The sequence below is a fragment of the Herpailurus yagouaroundi genome, unplaced genomic scaffold (genome assembly GCF_014898765.1).
Source record: "Herpailurus yagouaroundi ecotype Mexico unplaced genomic scaffold, PumYag 206, whole genome shotgun sequence".
Classification (NCBI taxonomy): domain Eukaryota; kingdom Metazoa; phylum Chordata; class Mammalia; order Carnivora; family Felidae; genus Herpailurus; species Herpailurus yagouaroundi.
In genome coordinates this window covers 2357868-2377447 of record NW_024412437.1, presented here as the reverse complement: position 1 = coordinate 2377447, position 19580 = coordinate 2357868, and the positions used below count along the sequence as shown (strand labels likewise).

Here is a 19580-nt window from a genome sequence, read left to right as displayed (position 1 = left end):
GGGGGGGGAGGGTGGCATAGTCTTGCTAGTATAGATGAAAGTCCCTCATGAAAGTGACTTAGCAATTATTCTCCAGTCCCTAGAGCAGGCCTAAAAATGAATGGAGCTAGCCCAAGGTGGAGAAGGAAGCCTACTGAGGGACTAGACTAGCATTAGCTGGTTGAACTCACCAAGCCATTATTTCCCCATGGCCTCCAGTTTCCTGAAGCATGAATTTCAGTGCCGTGGCTATTACACAACGTTTTATGTGTGTGTGTGCCTGTGTTCATTTTCCTGGGGAGAGAACTCCTAGCTTCTCATCAGATTTTCAAAGGGATCTGCGACTCTCTTCTACCTCCCCAAATTAAGAACTATAAAAAAAAATCATAACCGTGTATTACAGTTCTAGATCTTAGGGGTCTGAAGTACATGGAAAGGGTAATTGACCAAGACTTGAGGATTGGCTACTTTCACTACAAAAAAAGTGGAGCCCACCCCTAAGCTATTTATAACAAGCTTGTATTGAATTTATAATCACCGTAAAGAGCTTTATTTTTCTTTTAATTTTTTTTTTGAGGTGTATTCATTTTTCAGAGACAAAGTGTGAGTGGGGGAGGGGCAGAAAGAGAGGGAGACACAGAATCCGAAGCAAGATCCAGCTTCTGAGCTGTCAGCACAGAGCCCGACACAGGGCTTGAACTCACAGACCACAAGATCGTGATCTAAGCCAAAGTTGGACATTCAACCAACTGAGCCACCCAGGCGCCCCTCATTGTAAAGAGTTTTAAAGGCAGGAGGCACCTGGATGGCTCAGTTGGTTGAGCGTCCTACTCTTGATTTCAGCTCAGGTCATGATCTCATGGTTCGTGAGTTCAAGCCCCACATCAGGCTCTGTGCTGAAAGTGCGGAGACTGCTTTGGGATTCTCTCTCTTCTTTCTCTGCCCCTACCTCATTCTCTCTTTCCCTTCCGGCCCCCCCCCCCCCCCCACGCCAAAGGATAATTGCCATTTTGCTAGAGCCGAGGAGTATCAAATTTCATTCATGGTTGCTGCAGCCTCCCTCTGCCCCTAACCCAACCACTTGTTTAACACTTCCATTTTGACCTAGTATTAAGAAAAAATTGCTTCTGTTTAGGCTGAAGATCTTAGAAGTAGAGAGAAAAGTTTGTAGAAGGAAATAAAACATGTACTACTAGACAGGTCATTGAATTAAAGTATATAACTCCAGGGGCGCCTGGGTGGCTCGGTCGGTTAAGCGTCCAACTTCGGCTCAGGTCATGATCTTGCAGTTCGTGAGTTCGAGCCCCGCATCGGGCTCTGTGCTGACAGCTCAGAGCCTGGAGCCTGTTTTGGATTCTGTGTCTCCCTCTCTCTGACCCTCCCCCATTCATGCTCTGTCTCTCTCTGTCTCAAAAATAAATAAATGTTAAAAAATTTTTTTAAATAAAATAAAATAAAGTATATAACTCCGTTAAAATTTTAGCTGCTGTAGGTATGCAATACAATGAAGGAAAATTTTTGATTGCAGACGTTTTGTCCCATGACATTTGTAACTTCTCTGTATGTTCAACTGACTTCTGTCCTTTCAAATATATGATCTTACCTCCACAAACGGTGAAGTCAGCCTGCCTCCTTTAAAAAATAAAGCGATTGAAAAAAAAATTGGCACCAAAAACAAAGTTGAAAGATGAGGGGAAGATATTTGTAGTAGAGGGTAGCCAACAGAGAATATCTATAATGTATAAAGAGGTCCTGTAAATAAAGAATCCAGCAACTCAGTAGAAAAAAAAGGTAAAGAACATTAATAGGTACACCATAGAAAAAAGCACAAATGACCAATAACTTTGATACTAATCACAAGAAATACAATGAAAACAAAATATGACATTTGTTCATCTGATAGCAAAAAAATTAAGATCTTGAAAATATTCTGTTTTGGATAAAGTGGGAGAACAAATAAACAGTTTCTATAAAAATGATTAAGTACAAAAACCCATGACCCAGCAATTCCACTTTTAGAAATTTATTATAGAAATTTGTTTATTTATACATGTGCCCTTGAATATGGGTACAAAGAAGCTATTCAGTATAGTGTTGTTTATAAAAGCTAGAAATTAGTCTCAGTTTAAGTGTTTATTTTATTAATAGGAATATGAGCAAATAAATTACGATACACCCATACTGTGAATATTGTTTGTGACAGTTAAAAAGAATAAGCTAGTTCTATATATACCACTATGGAAATATGTATATTTTCCATTAGTGGAAAAAGCAAATCAGATCAATATGTATAGGGGTGCCTGGCTGGCTCCATTGGTAAAGTATGTGACTCTCGATCTCAGGGTCATGAGTTCAAGCCCCATGTTGAATGTAGAGATTACTTAAATAAATAACACTTTATTTTGTTTAATTTTTTTTTTTTTACATTTATTCATTTTTGAGACATAGAGCGTGAGCAGGGGAGGGGCAGAGAGCAAGGGAGACACAGAATCCGAAGCAGGCTCCAGGCTCTGAGCTATCAGCACAGAGCCCAACTTGCAGCTGGAACTCACGAACTGTGAGATCATGACCTGAGCCAAAGTCAGACCCTTAACCAACTGAGCCACCCAGGTGCCCTTAAAACTTTTAAAAAATGCATTAAAAAAATAAAAATGGGGTGCCTGGGTTGGCTCAGTTGGTTAAGCATCTGGCTCTTGATTTCCACTCAGGTCATCATCTCCAGGTTCATGAGCTTGAGCCCCACTTTGGGTGAGCTTTCTCTCTCTCTCTCTCTCTCTCTCTCTCTCTCTCTCCCTCTGCCCCTCGTTCATTTGTACCCTCCCCCTCTAAATGAATGAATGAATGAATGAATGAATGAATAAAATAAAAATTTAAAAAGAAAAAGAACAGTATGTGTAGGATGTATGGCATAGGGTACTATATAGTATGATTCCATAAATGTAGAAATAGTATGTGTAGTAATATACATGTGAATTCATAGAAAGAATTCATAGAAAAGAAAAGCCTGTACCTCAAACTCTTAACAGTAGTGATATTCAGAAAAAATAGGATTAGTGGGAGAGGTTACAAGGAATTAAATTCTTTTCTCAATATAAATCAGTATTATTTGAATTATTTCTGTGGAACACAATTCATGTATTACTTGAGTGATTTCATAAACAGTCACTGAAATCCATATTTTATTAAAAAGCAGAAAATGGTTGAAGCAGACCAACATTCATAGAGTGGAGGTGTATATATATTATATATTTTTTTAATGTCACTTCTTCATATTTTTTTTTTAATGTTTATTTTGAGAGGGAGAGTGCATATGCAAATGAGGGAGGGGCGGGGGGGGAGGGCGGAATCCCAAGCAGGCTCCTTGAGGTCAGCAAAGAGCCCAAAGCGGGACTCAGTCTCCCAAACTATGACATCATGACCTGAGCCGAAGTCAAGAATCTGACACTTAACTTACTGAGCCATCCAGGCACCCCAATACAATATATATATATATATATATGTATATATATATATATATAATTTTTTTTTTTTTTTTTGAGAGAGAGAGCACATGTGCATGCTGCAGGGGAGGGGTGAAAGAGGGGAGCACGGGATCCAAAGCAGGCTCTCTGTGCGGACAACAGAGAGCCCAAAGAGGGTCTCGAACCCACAAACCCACAAACCATGAGATGATGACCTGAGCCAAAGTTGGACACTCAACCAACTGAGCCACCCAGACACCCCCTATATTTTGTTTTTAAATGAAAGCCTTTAGTTCACAGCTGAAGAAATCAAAGCAGATTCCTCAATTAACAAATTCCCTGGATCCAGAGCCTCTTGGACAAAGCAGACTGGTAATAAAAGCAGAAGGTTCCCATCTCAGCCCAGTCATCTGGCAGGGGGGAAGGTTCTATTTGGGCCACATTCAGTGTGACCTCCACGTGGCTGGAGTAGGAGACAGGATCAGCTCTCCCCTCATCCGAAGGAGGGTAAGAAAGAGAAGGAAAGAAACGGCCTCGCGAGAGGGCAAAGAGAGGAAGTCTTGTGCCAGTGAAGTGTAATGAGGGCATTTATACCCCCAGCATACTTCCCAGAGCAGATCATATCAGTGTTACACACACACACACACACACACACACACACACACACACACACCTAAAACTTCCAACAGCCTAATGTCAAAGATACTATGATGTACCTTTTTTACCAACAGAAACATCATACTAGTTACAACATACTCTTAAATCAAGGAACTAGCCCAGGGTTACTTATTTAAAAACGTTTTATCTAAGAAACGTTATTTATGAAAAGTAACTTATGACCTTCCAAATCCGTATATTGAGGGGTGATTACTTATCAGTCTATTTACAAAACAATTAACATAAGTTTCCTTTTAGAGTGTCTTAGTACACATGAACTGGAAATAAAAAGGCTTGAACCTAAACTGTTAGAAGTCATTCTCTGATCATTGAAAATCAATCCGTAATGAAGATGAATCATCTCTGAAAGTATAATCTGTCGTTGGGCAGTGCAATCGAATTCACTAAAAAATTGATTCATATATAGATTTTGAGGTAATATACTTTGCAGAAGCAAGACATAATGCATTTCACCAGATAAACTAAACAGGAATATTTTCACTTGATTAGGCTCTCCATAAATTACTAAGGAATATTGAAAATATTTACATCATATCCATAAGCATGTATGTATGGTACATGGGGAGAACTCAGGAATCTTATGTGGTCTAATTGGGAGATTTTCTTCTTCTAGGTGAAATTTCCTGGAACTTTGTTTTGTAACTCTTCGTTTAAAACAAAACAAAACAAAAAAGGTGGGGCACCTGGATGGCTCAGTCAGTTCAGCGGTTGAGCATCTGACTCTTGATTTTGGCTCAGGTCACAATCTCACGGTTGTTGAGTTCGAGGCCCACATCGGGCTCTGTGCTGACAGCGTGGAGCCTCCTTGGGATTCTTTCTGTTCCCCATCTCTCTGCCCTACCCTGCTTGTGCTATCTCTCAAAATAAATAAATAGGTAAACTTTAAAAAAATTTGTTTAAAAGGCACCATATTTCTAGAATGAGCAGAAATTCTAGAAAACTATATTTTCTTTTTTATTTTTAAGTATTTATTATTTATTTTTGGGAGAGAGAGAGAGAGAGAGCAGGAGCAAAGGAGGGGCAGGGAGAGAGGGAGACACAGAATCTGAAGCAGGCTCCAGGCTCTGAGCTGTCAGCACAGAGCCCGAAGTGGGGCTTGAACCCACGAACCCCGACATCATGACCTGAGCCAAAGTCAGACTCAAGCTACTGAGCTACCCAAGTGCCCCTAGAAAACTGTATTTTCTCCTTACCAATCCCAAACTGATGGTATTTGACCCCAAACAATAGATTTCATTTTTTTATTTTTATTTTTTTAAATTTTTTTCCCAACATTTTTATTTATTTTGGGGACAGAGAGAGACAGAGAATGAACGGGGGAGGGGCAGAGAGAGAGGGAGACACAGAATCGGAAACAGGCTCCAGGCTCTGAGCTGATGGCTCAGAGCCTGACGCGGGGCTCGAACTCACGGACCGCGAGATCGTGACCTGGCTGAAGTCGGACGCTTAACTGACTGCGCCACCCAGGTGCCCCAACCCCAAACAATAGATTTTAAATAATGTTCTTCGTTTTTGTTCTTACACAAGTACAGCAGATTTGATGTAGGAAATAATAAACAAAAGGAAGAAAATGAAAATTACCTATAATTCCAACTCCTCAAAACAATCACTGTTAATATTTTGAAATGTATCCTTTTAGTCTTTTTAAAATGTATGTAATGCTCTTCTGACAAAAATGATTTCATATAATACATGCAGTGTTTCCACCTCCAATTTTTGACAATATACCGAGCACATTTCCCTATAGTGTTAATTTTCTTCTACATCGCTTTTGAATGGTTGTATATTACTATCAGTCCCCTGGGTTGTTTTCCATTTCTCACTATTACGAACAAGGCAGTAATGAATACCTTTGTTGTTAAATCCTTCTTCCCATCTACAAAATTGAAATATCTCTGAAAGCACACGGTTACACAGTTAAACTCTTCTCCTCACGTTGAGCTAATTAAAGATAAAGAACGATTTCTGTTGGGATTCACTAGAACAAAAAAACGACAATGCCTTTGTTTTTGTTTGCCAAAATACTGTCGTGCCAGTGTCTGGGAAGGGAGGGGAGGGTGGGAAATGTCTAATGAACACATATATAGAGAAACGTCCCCAAAGTTTTAGCTTAAAAATGACCTCAGTATTCATTCCAGGTGTATTTGTGTTTAAGAAATGTTGATAACTAGCCTTTGAGGTTAAAGTTGATTGTATTGAAAGAATATTGTTAATTAAGATAACGTTTGTTCTAATTACAAAGCAGCGTCTCTTTGTTGCTTTCCAGTTACCTCGATTTTCTCAAAGAAAAGCATGCTCTTTGCCTGGCCAGACTGCTGCTTAGCATCCTCGATACTTACATTGCTTATGGACAGTATTTTTGATTGATGGCTTTGGGGTGGGCGGGAGGGGGGTCATCGGCTAAATAAAATAGCCCAGGTTCGGATTTAGAGCCGCCCTCCATCTTGGCCCCAGACCACACTGAATTGAATCACAGGGTTCTGGCAAGTGTACCCTGTGGAGATGAAGAGAAGCTCACATGACATACATGGATTGATATAAAAAGACAGCAAACCACATGATGCAGCAAATACTTAGGGAAAAATTCCAGCTGTGAATACCCTCTCTGAATCCCCACCAAGCTAATTCGTGATCGGGGTGGTCGCATAACCAATTATTCAGCATACCTTCATTGTAGAGGGGCATGAAGTTAAATTCTGCCATGACAGCAACAGAGGAATGCCTGCGTCTGGGAAGATTGCTGGTAGCGTGGTGTAAAATAACCAAAGAGCGGGGTGGGGAGTTGAGGGTAAAACAGCAGCCATCTTGAAAGTGAGAATAAGTGTTATTTTTACGCATTTCACATCCTGAAGATGAATGGGCTCTTTGTTTCAGCTTTTTGTCAGTTGGATTTAGACGGGGGTTCCTCAGCCTTTACCACCATTGACATTTTGGCCCAGACACTTCCCTGTTGAGAAGGGGAGAGTGCTGTGCATTGGTAGGATATTCGGTGGCGTCACTGGCCTCCACCCCCTAGATGCCAGTAGCACCACCACCCCAGGTGTGACAACCGAAACTGTCACAAAGTTGTCCCCTGCTGGGAACCACTAGATTAGGAGATCGTTATCCTGAAATGCTGAAAAACTATAGACTCAGACCCAAAAGCATAATGTCATGTGCCATTTTATTTATAGATCAGTGTAGGTGGAAGTAATGCCAGCCATCTCCAAGCTGTTAGACTAGACTTGAAGTTCGATGTAGACCTGCACTCTCCAACACTATGAATTCTGTGCAGAAATACATCCATGTGCGAGCACTGCGCCCAATATCCCTTGTACCGGTAAACATCGTTTGTCTGCCTTCTATGTCGTGTCTCCTGCACTAGCAATGAAAGTGTCCTTTCTATGGTCGAATGCGTTGACTTAAAAAAATCTCCAAATCTGTTTTGAAGGGTGTATGAAAGGTAAGTATTGAACCAAACAAACCTGACCCCGTTCCCGAAGGGATCTTCTAACGATCGCTTTAGGAGATCTCAGGCTATGGCTCTGCCCACGTGCTAATACTTTCTACCCATCTAGCTCACGTTACAAGATTCACCCCTAAATAATTTCCACTCTTCTCTGTTCTAAGACTATTTCAACTTCACTTCCTTGCACTCACCCCCCGTTTGGCTGGTGTAGCTAACTTTATGACATCCTCTTCATAAAGTTAGCGAATCCCCTGCTTTTTAAACCTCTCTTTGGCTTCCGCTATCCTCTTTCCCTAAAGTCTCCCCCTTGAAAGTCTGCGTTTAATAACAGTAGTTGCCAACGTCTTGACCTTTTTTCAGATATGACAATGGATGATGTTCGGGAATACGAGAAAAACATGCATGAACAAACCAACATAAAAGTTTGCAATCAGCATTCCTCCACTGTGGATGACATAGAGAGCCATGCCCAAACAAGTGTATGTAGAATTTTTAAAACATGTTGCCCACCCTTTACCAAACGTACACATAAACTGATATATGAAATACTGCAAACGTTCAGTTCTCGGCCTGCCACAAAAACATGTCGTCGTCGCCCAGAGGCTGTTGGTGAGGAACCTGAGCTGGGTCTAAACTGGACAGTGTCACCCCCCTCTCGACTTTTCGCTCCTTCAAAAAGCCGCTTGATTTGGGGGTGGTTCCACTCCTACAACCCAAGAACGTGGAGAGTGGAAACATTTGTGGCTGGTGAATGGCCTGCACCACGAAGGAAGACAGGGGTGAAAACAGAAGTCCTAGGAAAACTAGAACATCGTGACCGTAACTTTTAAGAACGTAGTTAGCATTCAAGTTATTCATTCAAGGGACAGCTTGTGACTCATCTGGTATTTGAGATTTCTTTACATTTCCTTTGAAATGCTTTCTATGGCTCTTTATAGCTGTTCTATTCTAGCCAATCAGTTCCTTTTTACTTGGGTTCATCTCAAGATGGGGTGCAATCTGTGCACGCACTGGCTGAGCGGTGAAGGTGTGGTGAGCTGGGAACGTGCTGGGCCATGTAGCACGTCCAGCCTGGGACTTAAAATGAGACTCAGAGAGCCACAGGTTATTTAGTGGCACATTGGACATTGAGAGCTGACTGCATGGTGTATGTCAGCGTTTTGAATATTGTTCCCTCCCAATCATTTGGTGCGAATGAAGGGGAGATACAGATAACAAAGAAAATGTAATCATCAAGTTGTTTGTATGTGTTTTTGGACAGAGCCGTGATCTCTCTGGGTATCGGCTTGAGCCTGCCTGTCAGCTGGCCCATGCCCCAGGACAGAACATACTAGATTTTTAAGAAACTGGTAACCTAGTTGTGGAAAGTTGAGCAACGGCCATTGTTGTAAATGGGCGCTTCGGAATTGTGAAGATCTTTGGTTGCACTTTGGAAATTCTTAGTTCGGTTTTTAGAGCATGTGTTTGGTGTGTGCCCCGCCAAGGCTCGTTTGTTCCTGTCGGGTGTGTGTGGCTGTCCTTGAGGCCGAAATGGCCCTGACCTTTCCTCCCCATGTTGCACGCAGTGATTGGATTTGCGGAAAACTGTTGGGTAGACTTAACTGGGGTGTTCCTCTCTATGCACAGGCCAGTCCCAGCAGGACCTCCCCCTTTCCTCTGTCCCTGTGCCCACGTTGGAAATGCTCATTAAAGACACTGTCCTTGAATATGCATCATTTTCTATTCCCTTTCCTTTTGGAATCTTAGATGTTAGCGCTCGCTCAGCCGCGCTCTGAAAGCTGCTTTGCTGGAAGTGTGACCAGACAAAGGAAGCCAGAGGAAAGGGGGAGAAATGCCACATTCCCAGGGATACTAAGCGAAGCGCTTTTCTCATTCCAGGCTCTTATGGTTTATAGCTTACGGCTGTTTGTTTGGTTTTCTTTCTGTTTTGCTGTGATGATTACCATTAGAAAGTCCGTTTACTATGTATGTAGACAGTGGTACCTAGATGGTTCTCCCATGGGGAAGCCCCATGTGTTCTCTGGCTGAGATTCACTGTGGTTCCCATGACTTCAGCATAAGAGATGCCTATCTCCTCAGAAGTTATACAAAGCAGTTATTTTGGGTGCTGACGACATTTCCCTTATGCTTTGGAATTCCATCAAATTGGGGACCATTTATTTTTCCATTGTCTTTCTTCTCTATCATAATGAAAAACAGTTGACATCAAGAGGCCGCTGTCCGTCACAAATAAAAACTGCATGCGTGCTCAGTAAAGTTTAAATCCTCAACCTCAGACAGGACGTGGTAGGTTGAAATCATGCAAAATTAGCATCCATGAACACGGCAATAAGAAAATAACAGTCTTCTTTTCCACTGAGCAGTTTCAGTGCCTTCAAGGAAGGGAACTTCTAAGAGACTCTGGGAATGTAAAAACCCAATTCTGTATTTTGGATGCTCTCTGCCCCCTGCTGGATGTGTGGAGTAGAGCATTATACTAGCCACTAGAAAGTCTAATATTCCAAGATGACATTTATTTATGATAGCAGAAACATACTCCATTGACTAAAATTTTTCTGGGAGTCTCAATTATATTTTGGAGTAAATCCTTCTTTTTTAAAAACTTAATCTCATTTCTTAGCTTGTTTAATAGTCTTAGTATTTTTTAAGTGGTAAATTTATAGGTACAATTTTTCTTGTTATAGTCTAAATTTTCTACGATATCGATACGATCGTAATTTTGTATTTACTTTATAAATTTCCCCTTTCAGAATCTTTTAACAATTGCTCCCAAGAAATCCTCTTAAGGGTTTAGTTTTTTAAGAAATATTTCTGGTTTCAAAATAAAAAGCTTCTGCACAGCGAAGGAAACAATCAGCAAAACTAAAAGGCAACCGACAGAATGGGAGAACATATTTGCAAATGACATACCAGATAAAGGGTTAGTATCCAAAATCTATAAGGAACTTATCAAACTCAACACCCAAAGAAACATTTCTGGTCTGCTCATGTTACGATATGACCTCATATATGCATATATATCTCCTAATGAGTAATACCATGTTATGAATATTCATCCCATAATTAATATTTCCAAAGTGGATGTATTGCGCCTTGCTAGCTGATGCACTGTCATCTCATGGTTCTACCACTCGGTGCATGGGAGAGGACAAGAATGAAAAATGGGTCTGTGGGAAGTTAAAATACATGTAGAAAATCCATGGGCAATAGCTTTCACCTTTTATTCAAGGACAAGCCCTTAGACTTCCACTCAGTGCTTTTTCTAATAAGCCCAGTTACCTATTTTCTCTGTTCCCAGTAAGGAAAAATGGCAAAGGGGACCAGGGATAGCCAGAGAGTGATTAATAAGAACCGTAACAATAGTGATGATGGTAATAGTCGTAGAGTTTTGAAAACTAGAGATCTCAAACTATTAAAAAAAAAAAAAAAGGCCATGATAGAGGAGTCATCACTGTGTTGTAGCACAGTGATTTTCATATTAGGTCTAAATGGTAGCAAGTGTATGTAATACATTAAATATGTGGCCGGAGCGGCAGGGCGGGGTGGGGTCCTGGCTGGCTCAGCTGGTAGAGTGAGCAAGTCTTGATCTCAGGGTTGTGAGTTCAAGCCCCACATTGGGCATAGACATTACTTAAAAATAAAATCTGCTTAAGAAATAAATAGATTAGGGAAAGATTTACATTTAAAATAGATATATTTTTTTTACTTTCTCACTTAAATAAAAACATCTCAGGTGTTTAGAAAATCTCCCATCATCTGGCAATTCCTCTTACACGGGGCATCACTGAGTTTATTTCTTGAATGCTTTTTTTTTTTTTAAGTTTCCTTGAAAAATGGCTTTATTTTTCTTGGCTTTGGGATAATTAGCAGGGTTTGTTGTTGTCATTATCTTACCTGTTTTTTTAAGCTGAATTAATTAAAATACAGGATGGATACATAGTCAGGATGGGTTCACAGTCAGGAAACCAGTAACCCCCAGAATACAAAAAAATACATTTATTGAATAAGAAGAAAATCTGATGATTTGCCTGTTTTACCCTATAAAGGTATACGTGCATGACCTAAAGTGGGTAATAATATGTGTCATTCCTGGGCCATTGATGGCTTTAACTGCCTTCCCTTTATAGAAAAGATAGGTCTAATAATAGCTCCATATATCATACCATACCCACCACGCATGCACACACACACACACACACACACAGTCTGGTTCTGTACTCTGCTGATCAGTTCTCATTCAGAACATTTAAACTACTCACTGAAGAATGCTTTGGAAAATCTTAGATGGATATTCATAAAGGAATTTTTTTTTTCCCCAGAGGTTTGCCTTAGTAAAAAAAAAAATTTTTTTTTTAGGGTTTAGCATTTCAGTGTTACTTTTGGTTTATAATCTGGACAGACCTCTTTATGGTACAGTTCCCGTAGTTCCCTTAAAATCAGGTGTAGAGATAAAGCCATTTGCATCTCTTCTAAATGACTGGTCATTTTTCTATTTTTTTTTTTCTTTGAAGACATGACAATGGATGAAGTCCGAGAATTTGAACGAGCCACTCAGGAAGCCACCAACAGGAAAATTGGCGTTTTCCCTCCTGCGATTTCTATCTCAAGCATCCCCCTGCTGCCTTCCTCAGTCCGCAGTGCCCCTTCCAGTGCTCCGTCCACACCTCTCTCCACAGACGCACCAGAATTTCTGTCCGTTCCCAAAGATCGACCCCGGAAAAAGTCAGCCCCAGAAACTCTCACGCTTCCAGACCCTGAGAAAAAAGCCACCCTGAATTTACCTGGCATACACTTTTCAGATAAGCCATGTCGGCCCAAACTAGAGTAACTTCCTATGAATCTTTCATGGGGTTTTTATATTTTCATTTGGGTTGTTGGGTTGTTTGTTTGTTTGTTTGTTTGTTTGTTTGTTTGTTTTTAAGAATCTTCTGATAGAGAAAAAGACTGCTTTGTCACTCAACCATGTTCTTTCGATCTCTGAGTATGCATGTGGTTAAGTAATTTCCCATATAATACGATTCCCTAAGTATGCCACACAGCATCATACTAGATGTAAAATGTAAGGCTTGCAAAGGACAGAAGGAATCTTCTGTAACCACAGCTGGAAGCCGGGAGGAAGGCAGGAAGCCTTGTTATTGAGCATTTGATGAGGTAGGTGTGGACTTAAAGAGTAAATAAATGAAAACCTTATGCCACTGTTAACAGGGGTGGTAAAATAGTGAAGTCAGTCTCCTCTCATCAAACCTGAATTCTCAAAAATACTCTCAGGCATAACATACCTAACTGTTCGATTTCAAACTGTTTATCGCCAAGACTTGAATACTAGTACTTAACTGAGATTCCTATTTTGATTAATCTGACTCAGGATTTGGGGCCTAATTAACTCTTTAAATTTTTTGAAAATTTTAATTATCAACCTATAGAGGCTCCAAGTGCAATTAATGAGAACTTATTTATACCTTTCGCAGAATTTAATAAAGATTCCACTTGTTTCTGTCTTTTAATAACTTCCCCCTTTGTGCCCTTGTGGCCTCAGAAACCTTTCAGAATTGCATGGATGAGTGTGGCCGTAACTGACTGATTTGGGGATGGCTTGGTTTAGGAACCAAGAGGCCCAGGTGAGGCAAACGTCCTTTTTCTCTACAGGTACCAACAAACCCTGAATTGTCACCTTCCGTCATCCATTAAGATTCACGGTATTTGCAATTAATTGAGTAGAATTCGTTGACTCTTTGTCCATTCTAAAAAGCGCAGGGGTAGTCTAAGCTGACTGGACTTTAGCACTGTCACGATGTCTGGTTTGGGAACCCTGAAAAAGAGAACTGTCTCCCATCCCTCTCCAGGTTTTACTTTTCATAGCATCCAGATTTCCCTGGAACAGATTGCCCATCACCGGACCTTAAAAAAGACTGTCCTTCTCTTGCTCTTACTTGAAATCCAAATATTGGGAATGCTGTAGAAGTGGAGTAAATGCTGTCGGGGGGGGGGGGGGGGGGGGAAAGGGGCGGAATTAATGATTCCTGTTTGTAGAGTATACAGGAAGCATGAGAAAAGGTGCCCCCCGGCTAGCTTTCTTTTCTGCAAGTAGCCGTAATGCAGGATCAGAACCCAGGCTGACAGGAAGCAAGACCATTCAACCCAAGTGGCAGAAAGCGAACTCTCCTTTGCTCTAAAGAGAAAACTCTGCCATCGTCGCGCCTCACTGCCTTTAAACGCAGAAGGAAGGGCAAGCAGAACCTAGAATTTATTTTTGTCCTCCAAGAGAGGAAGACGACAAGGTAGTTGGGCAACTCCGAGGCCCCAGCTAGCCTTCCTGACCATAACCTCCAACCTCAGGAAAGGGACCTTCCCAAAACACAGATTCCAAAGGAAACAACAGAAACCAAGGAGCGTGTTCTCCTTCCCACACAGCCTCTCAGCCAGTGGACCCTGCCTGCTTCTCTCTCTCAGCGCTCAGCACGCTGCATAGTGTCTTTCCAATTGATCAACTCTCCCAAGGTGCAGGCGCTGGCCCCACGAACCCAGCACCGAGTATTCTAAGTCCTACGTCAGACTGTCAAGATCATTTCTTTATCTACAGGTTGACATTGAGCTTAATAAGTAAATAAACCCAGAACTCAAAGGAAACCAGTTGCAAATAGCTTAGATCCACAGTGCGTCTCTTCCCTGAGAATGACGGCGCTACATGTAGTAAGACCTCTCTGCATGGTATAGTAGCATGATTTTTGCCTGTGGGAAAACTTAATCTTCTCAAACCTCTTGGACTTGCTCATTGGTCCCCTCTCCACACAGTAGTACTTAATGAGAATGTGTGGCTTTCGAGTGCAAACTTCTACTCTCAGAAGACACTGACTTAGTATACGTATTTGCTTACTGTTTGCCAGCTGAAATTTGCCAGGATGGGGCGGGATCGTTATTTTTGCACACAACAGATTTATCTTGTGCAGGTTGTTAACACATCTGGCACCCAGTTTTTCCATTAATACCGTTGCCATTTTTCTTTCTTTGTAAAGCAGCTTCTGCTATCAAGGTCAACAATGCTATGTGCTTTAGAAAGCTGATGTCTGATTTCTTTCTGTGAGTTTTCTTTCTCCTGTAGCCAGTTCAGTAACACAGACATCAGTTTCAAAGCTGCCAATGATCGTGTGGTTTTTAGCCAACAAATGTGTGTGCACTCCAAGTATGTTCAGTTTTTCCCGTCTACATGTGGTTTGTGTGCATTTAAACAAGGGGGTGGGGGGTGCAAATATTCCCTTAGCTGCTTTGAATATTTAATCCGGTCATCACAAGGCATAAATGACTTCAATATTTTGTCTATCTTGATTTTTCACCTGTCCTTTCATATTCTCCATACATGAGTCTGTTTCTTGTGCGATACAAGCCTGCGATGAACGTGTATATATACACCATTAATAATTCCTATAAGGATGGAAATTAAATGCTTGCATGATGGAAACTTAGAAGAAAACAAAGCCGAAACTTGAATTTATTAAGCATGTGTGGGGAAACATAGAATCTTAACTCAGTGCCTCTGTCTGCAATGTGGAAACCTTCAACTTTGTTCACCGAAATTGTATTATACCTGTATATATATAAATATAGTATAGTGAATCAGACACCACCAGTTTTAAGTCTCTGGTAGCCAAATTAAAATAAATAATCCATAGAAGAACACATATGTTCACCCCATCTTTATCTCTGTCGTTAGTGGAGACCATCAAAATGGCCATAAATATCGTTGCTTTGGATGGATTTCAAATGGTGAAATACCCCTGTGCTTCTCATTGGCTATAATACAGCATTGTCGCTTTGGCTGTGCTGTCCCAGGATAAGAAGGTCTCCGTGTTTTTACTGCACAGACTTTCTCTGAGATGAGCTCTGAAGATCATCGCATTTTCCTACAGTTGGGCTGAAATAAAGCAAAGCAAAGGAAAAGCATAACAAAGGAGTCTGTGACGTCTTTCAGTTACCAACGTAATAACAGAAAGAGTTTGCTGGTGAACTAAGTTATAAACCTTCTGCTTTGGGTTTGCATCTGTGTGTGGGGGGAAATGGTTTTAATTTGGGAGGATTTAATACCCATGTTTTGGATTGTGAAAATAAATCTCTAAGGGGTGCAGTTGTGGGTGTCGAATGAACGCAGACACTTAAAAAAACACGAGACCTCCAAAAGCAAATGACACTGTCATCAACAGTGACCTAAGAGAAAAGATTCTGACACTTCTCAGGAAGTCATTTTTCCGTGAAAATTTCAAGACTACTGTCTTTATGTGTGTTTTCCAATTTTACTTACCTTAGCATCTCTGCGTGGCCTCAGAAACAACAAGGTCACTGGCTGGCTTACGTCAATAGGAATTTTACTTGTTACAAGGGCCAGAGTATAATTTAGTCACATAGAATGTGTATTCAGATAATCCAATAGAGAAGAATTGTCTAAATAGCTTTAGTCCCTTTCTGATCATCTGACTCAGTAGGCTAGGTGACAACCTGCCATCTGAGCCATAATTCTTGAAATTAAAAAGAAAAAAAAAAAGGTCTGTTTAATAACTGCAATTGATCATAAATAGACCATTTAAACTCTCCATTCTTGCTGAAACTGAAGTGTTACTCGAGAGCACAGTGTTGGCACGCAGAGACAACACCTACTGGGTTCTTCTGTGTTCTACCTTCAAAACAATCTGTTTGCATTTGAAATAGAAGTGTTTAAGCTTTTTAGGAGTTAGTGCAATAAGAGAATGTGAATATGTTAAGAATTTTTCAGATGCCGTTATAATTTCATTGTTAACAAGTGCATTAGGATAAGCCTCTGGATGTTTTTGCTTAAAATGGAAAACGTCTGTCGAATTGCAAGTTTCCCTTCAGTTTCTGTGTCCTCACCAAGAAGAGGTTCTTTGAGTTGTTGTTATCTCTATGCCCCTTACATGTGGCTTCGAGTGTAATTTTTTAGTGTTTACATTTCAAGCCGGGATCTGGATTAGTTACATCTATTGAGTCAAAATACCACTGCCACTGCCGAAGGACTAAGTTTTGGAATGCACAGTGTTACAGACTACGAGCAGAGCAAGCAAGGTTTGATCATCATACGTGCCATCCTCCTGTGTCATTTTATGGCTGTTTTGTGTTGTTGGTTTTTTCCCCCAGTTATTTATTATTGTTAATAACTTCCTTTTTCTTACATTCTATTGTAAATAAACTACCAAGCAATCTTCTTTCCAAGTGTAGCTTCCTTCTTTCCCTTTCTCAGCCATTCTCAAGGGAATGTTAGCAGTTGTGAACTTGCGGGTTGCCGGAAAAGAAGCTTCAAGGAAGAAGGAACGAGCCAATGGTGGGCACTGAGACCTAGTTCTAGGTAGGAGTGGGAGTGGGTAGAGTGAAGACAGAAATGCTTTACTGCCCTTTGTCAGCAGTCGTTTGCTACATACCTCCCAGCCTATGCTCTCTTCAAACCTGAAGCTAATGTCAACGTCCGTGTCCCGATTGCCATCAGGCCACAGGCTTCATATAACTGCACCATAACTAGGCTTTCTACACCGAAAACTTTCACGTAATCATGTCACACTGAGCCGATGAACTAAAACGTGCTTGCTTTTATAGCTCTCATTTTGCCATTGCCACTCCCACCCCGCCTTTTAATTCTCTCTTCCACACACGCAGACTTCACTTTGTGCCAGCAAACTCAGGTACAGCCAGCCTGGCTGTTTCTTCCTGGGGCCAAACTAGAAAGGTTGCTAAGTATTTGGATGCTTACTGGTGAATAAATAGTTTGTAGCTTACCAGCTTACCAGTACTGCTTTTAATCAGTGTTTCCTGTTTGAGTATTACTCTTAGACGTCCAAATGCCCACACTGTTCTCTAAAATTCCCTGTTTCCCTTTGGGAGTTTTTGCCTCCAACCTCCGATTGTACCTTGGCCTGTCAAGTTCAGGATAAATCATGTATCCTTCCTCCAAGCCCTGTTCTGAAATATCCCTCCTTGAAAATGTTCCTCTCAAACCTGAAGCTTTGATGGCCTTGGAACAGCAATCAACCTGTGTGTACATGTACATACGTGTGTGTGTGTGTGTGTGTGTGTGTGTGTGTGTGTGTGTGTGTGTGTTTAACTCCACGTGGTTGATCGAAGCAAAGCCCTGTTTTCAAGTTTGTTATGTTGACTTTCTCCATTGAATTATCAGCCCTCTAATATTCCGTGCTCTCAAAAATTCCTTTTCTATAACATGCAACCTAGTGGGATATGCCATTCAAGTCCAAACATTAAACTGGGAAGATTGGAAACAGTCTGGTACTCTGCCTTAATCCTCTGGCTCTGGTCCCAGCAGTGAGGACTCAAGGTAAGATGTAGCCAAGGAAACTCGACATGGCTTCAAATCCTACTGAACGTGGCTGTTCGGTACAGCAACATTACGGAGCAACATTACCAACCTTACAAAATGAACTAAACACCTGGAATTTAGAAGGCAGACACAAAAGCCTGGAGATCATCATTTCCCCTCCAATTTATAGAAGGGAGACTGGCCACTCTGTCTCTTGAGCATATTTAAGGACAGCCACATCTGGACCTTTGTGATTTTTTTTTAAACCTTTATCTTTCAAAATAACTTTCCTGCTTCTAAGCGATTCCACATGCAAGATGCTGGCAGTTTGCTGCTCCTGAGAAACGCTTGAGAATCATTGTGTCATCTTAAGCACACTAGTGATCACATCCAGAGCATTCCAAAGGTAGCTTTGCTGCCCTCTGTATGCACTGGTTAAAGACCAGCCATCAGTTCTTTTTTTTTTTTTTTTAATTTTTTTTTTAATTTTTATTTATTTTTGAGACAGAGGGTCAGAGAGAGAGGGAGACACAGACTCTGAAACAGGCTCCAGGCTCTGAGCAGTCAGCCCAGAGCCCGACGCGGGGCTCAAACTCACGGACCGTGAGATCGTGACCTGAGCCGAAGTCGGCCGCTTAATGGACTGAGCCACCCAGGCGCCCCAAGACCAGCCATCAGTTCTAATGTGTGTTATGCCTCTTCTCAGAACGTAACTTGAAAACTGATAAATGTTTCTACAAGTTTGAATTTCCTCACACTCATCTTAGATTTATTCTATGTATTTGCATTTTGCTACAATCTATTCTATAGACCCGAGGACATGAATTTCACTTTCCACCTTAATTAAGCACTGTAGAGTTTGCTCTTTCTTCTATGGAAGGTAACTCATAAGTGCATACCTTTCTATAAAATGCTTTGACGATTGTGAATTGTTTTATAAGCACCTTTCCATTTGGTACATAGCCTGTTTACCATTTTTCATAGCTACATAATAGTCCCCCGGGTTGGAAATCCATAATTTACTTAAACATTCCTTTATTATTTGGCATTTAGGTTATTTTCTGTATTTTGTTATTATATAGAGTGTTGTTAGGAGCATCTTTATAACATAGTTTATGTCTTCTTTTTAATGATTTGTTTTGGGTAAATTCCCAGAAATTGAATTACTGGGCCAAAGGATATGAATGTTTTTATGACTGAGTATTTACTGCCAACATCTCTTCCAAAGAAAATTGTAACAATTTACAGTCCTGCTGACAATATATGAGTGAGAACATTTGTCTTTTTAAACAAGTATTTACAGTTTTAAAAGTTTACTACTCTCCACTTGTTAAGCAATTGCTAGCATCCAATTCCTGTTTAAGTCCTTTGTTGGTTTAACGTATTAATACTCTCTTTTTGGGTGTTCATGTGATGAAGGGCAAACGTAGACAAAGAAGTTCTCTGATTTATTTAGAGGTTCGGTGTCTTCGCTGGCTTACTACACTGCAGAAACATTGCCTACGAAAGAGACAAAAACATAAGGAACTCCATTTAATTGAATAAACAAACATCAATTCTCATTTGCGTTCGCACTTTCAGTGATAACATTGAATGCATCTTGACTTGAGGATTTCCTGAAAATCACCATGTAAACGCCAACAGAATTTTTTGGGGTGGTTTTGTTTTGTTTTGTTTTGTTTTGTTTTGTTTTGTTTTGTTTTGT

General features: G+C 40.7%; 1 protein-coding gene across 6 annotated transcripts in view; it reads left to right on the top strand.

The window, feature by feature from the left end:
• The window catches only part of PITPNC1 (phosphatidylinositol transfer protein cytoplasmic 1), a 273382-nt gene extending 256600 nt beyond the window's left edge, over positions 1 to 16782 (top strand). For 5 of the 6 annotated variants that reach the window (XM_040452154.1, XM_040452152.1, XM_040452151.1 and 2 more), the window contains one exon: positions 12078 to 16782. In XM_040452154.1, coding sequence (XP_040308088.1) covers positions 12078 to 12394 — 317 coding nt within the window. In that variant the 3' untranslated portion in view covers positions 12395 to 16782. Of the gene's footprint in view, positions 1 to 7926; positions 8046 to 12077 lie in introns of all 6 variants that reach the window. The other variant, XM_040452155.1, reaches the window with a different exon arrangement.
• The last annotated feature ends 2798 nt before the right edge of the window (positions 16783 to 19580 follow it).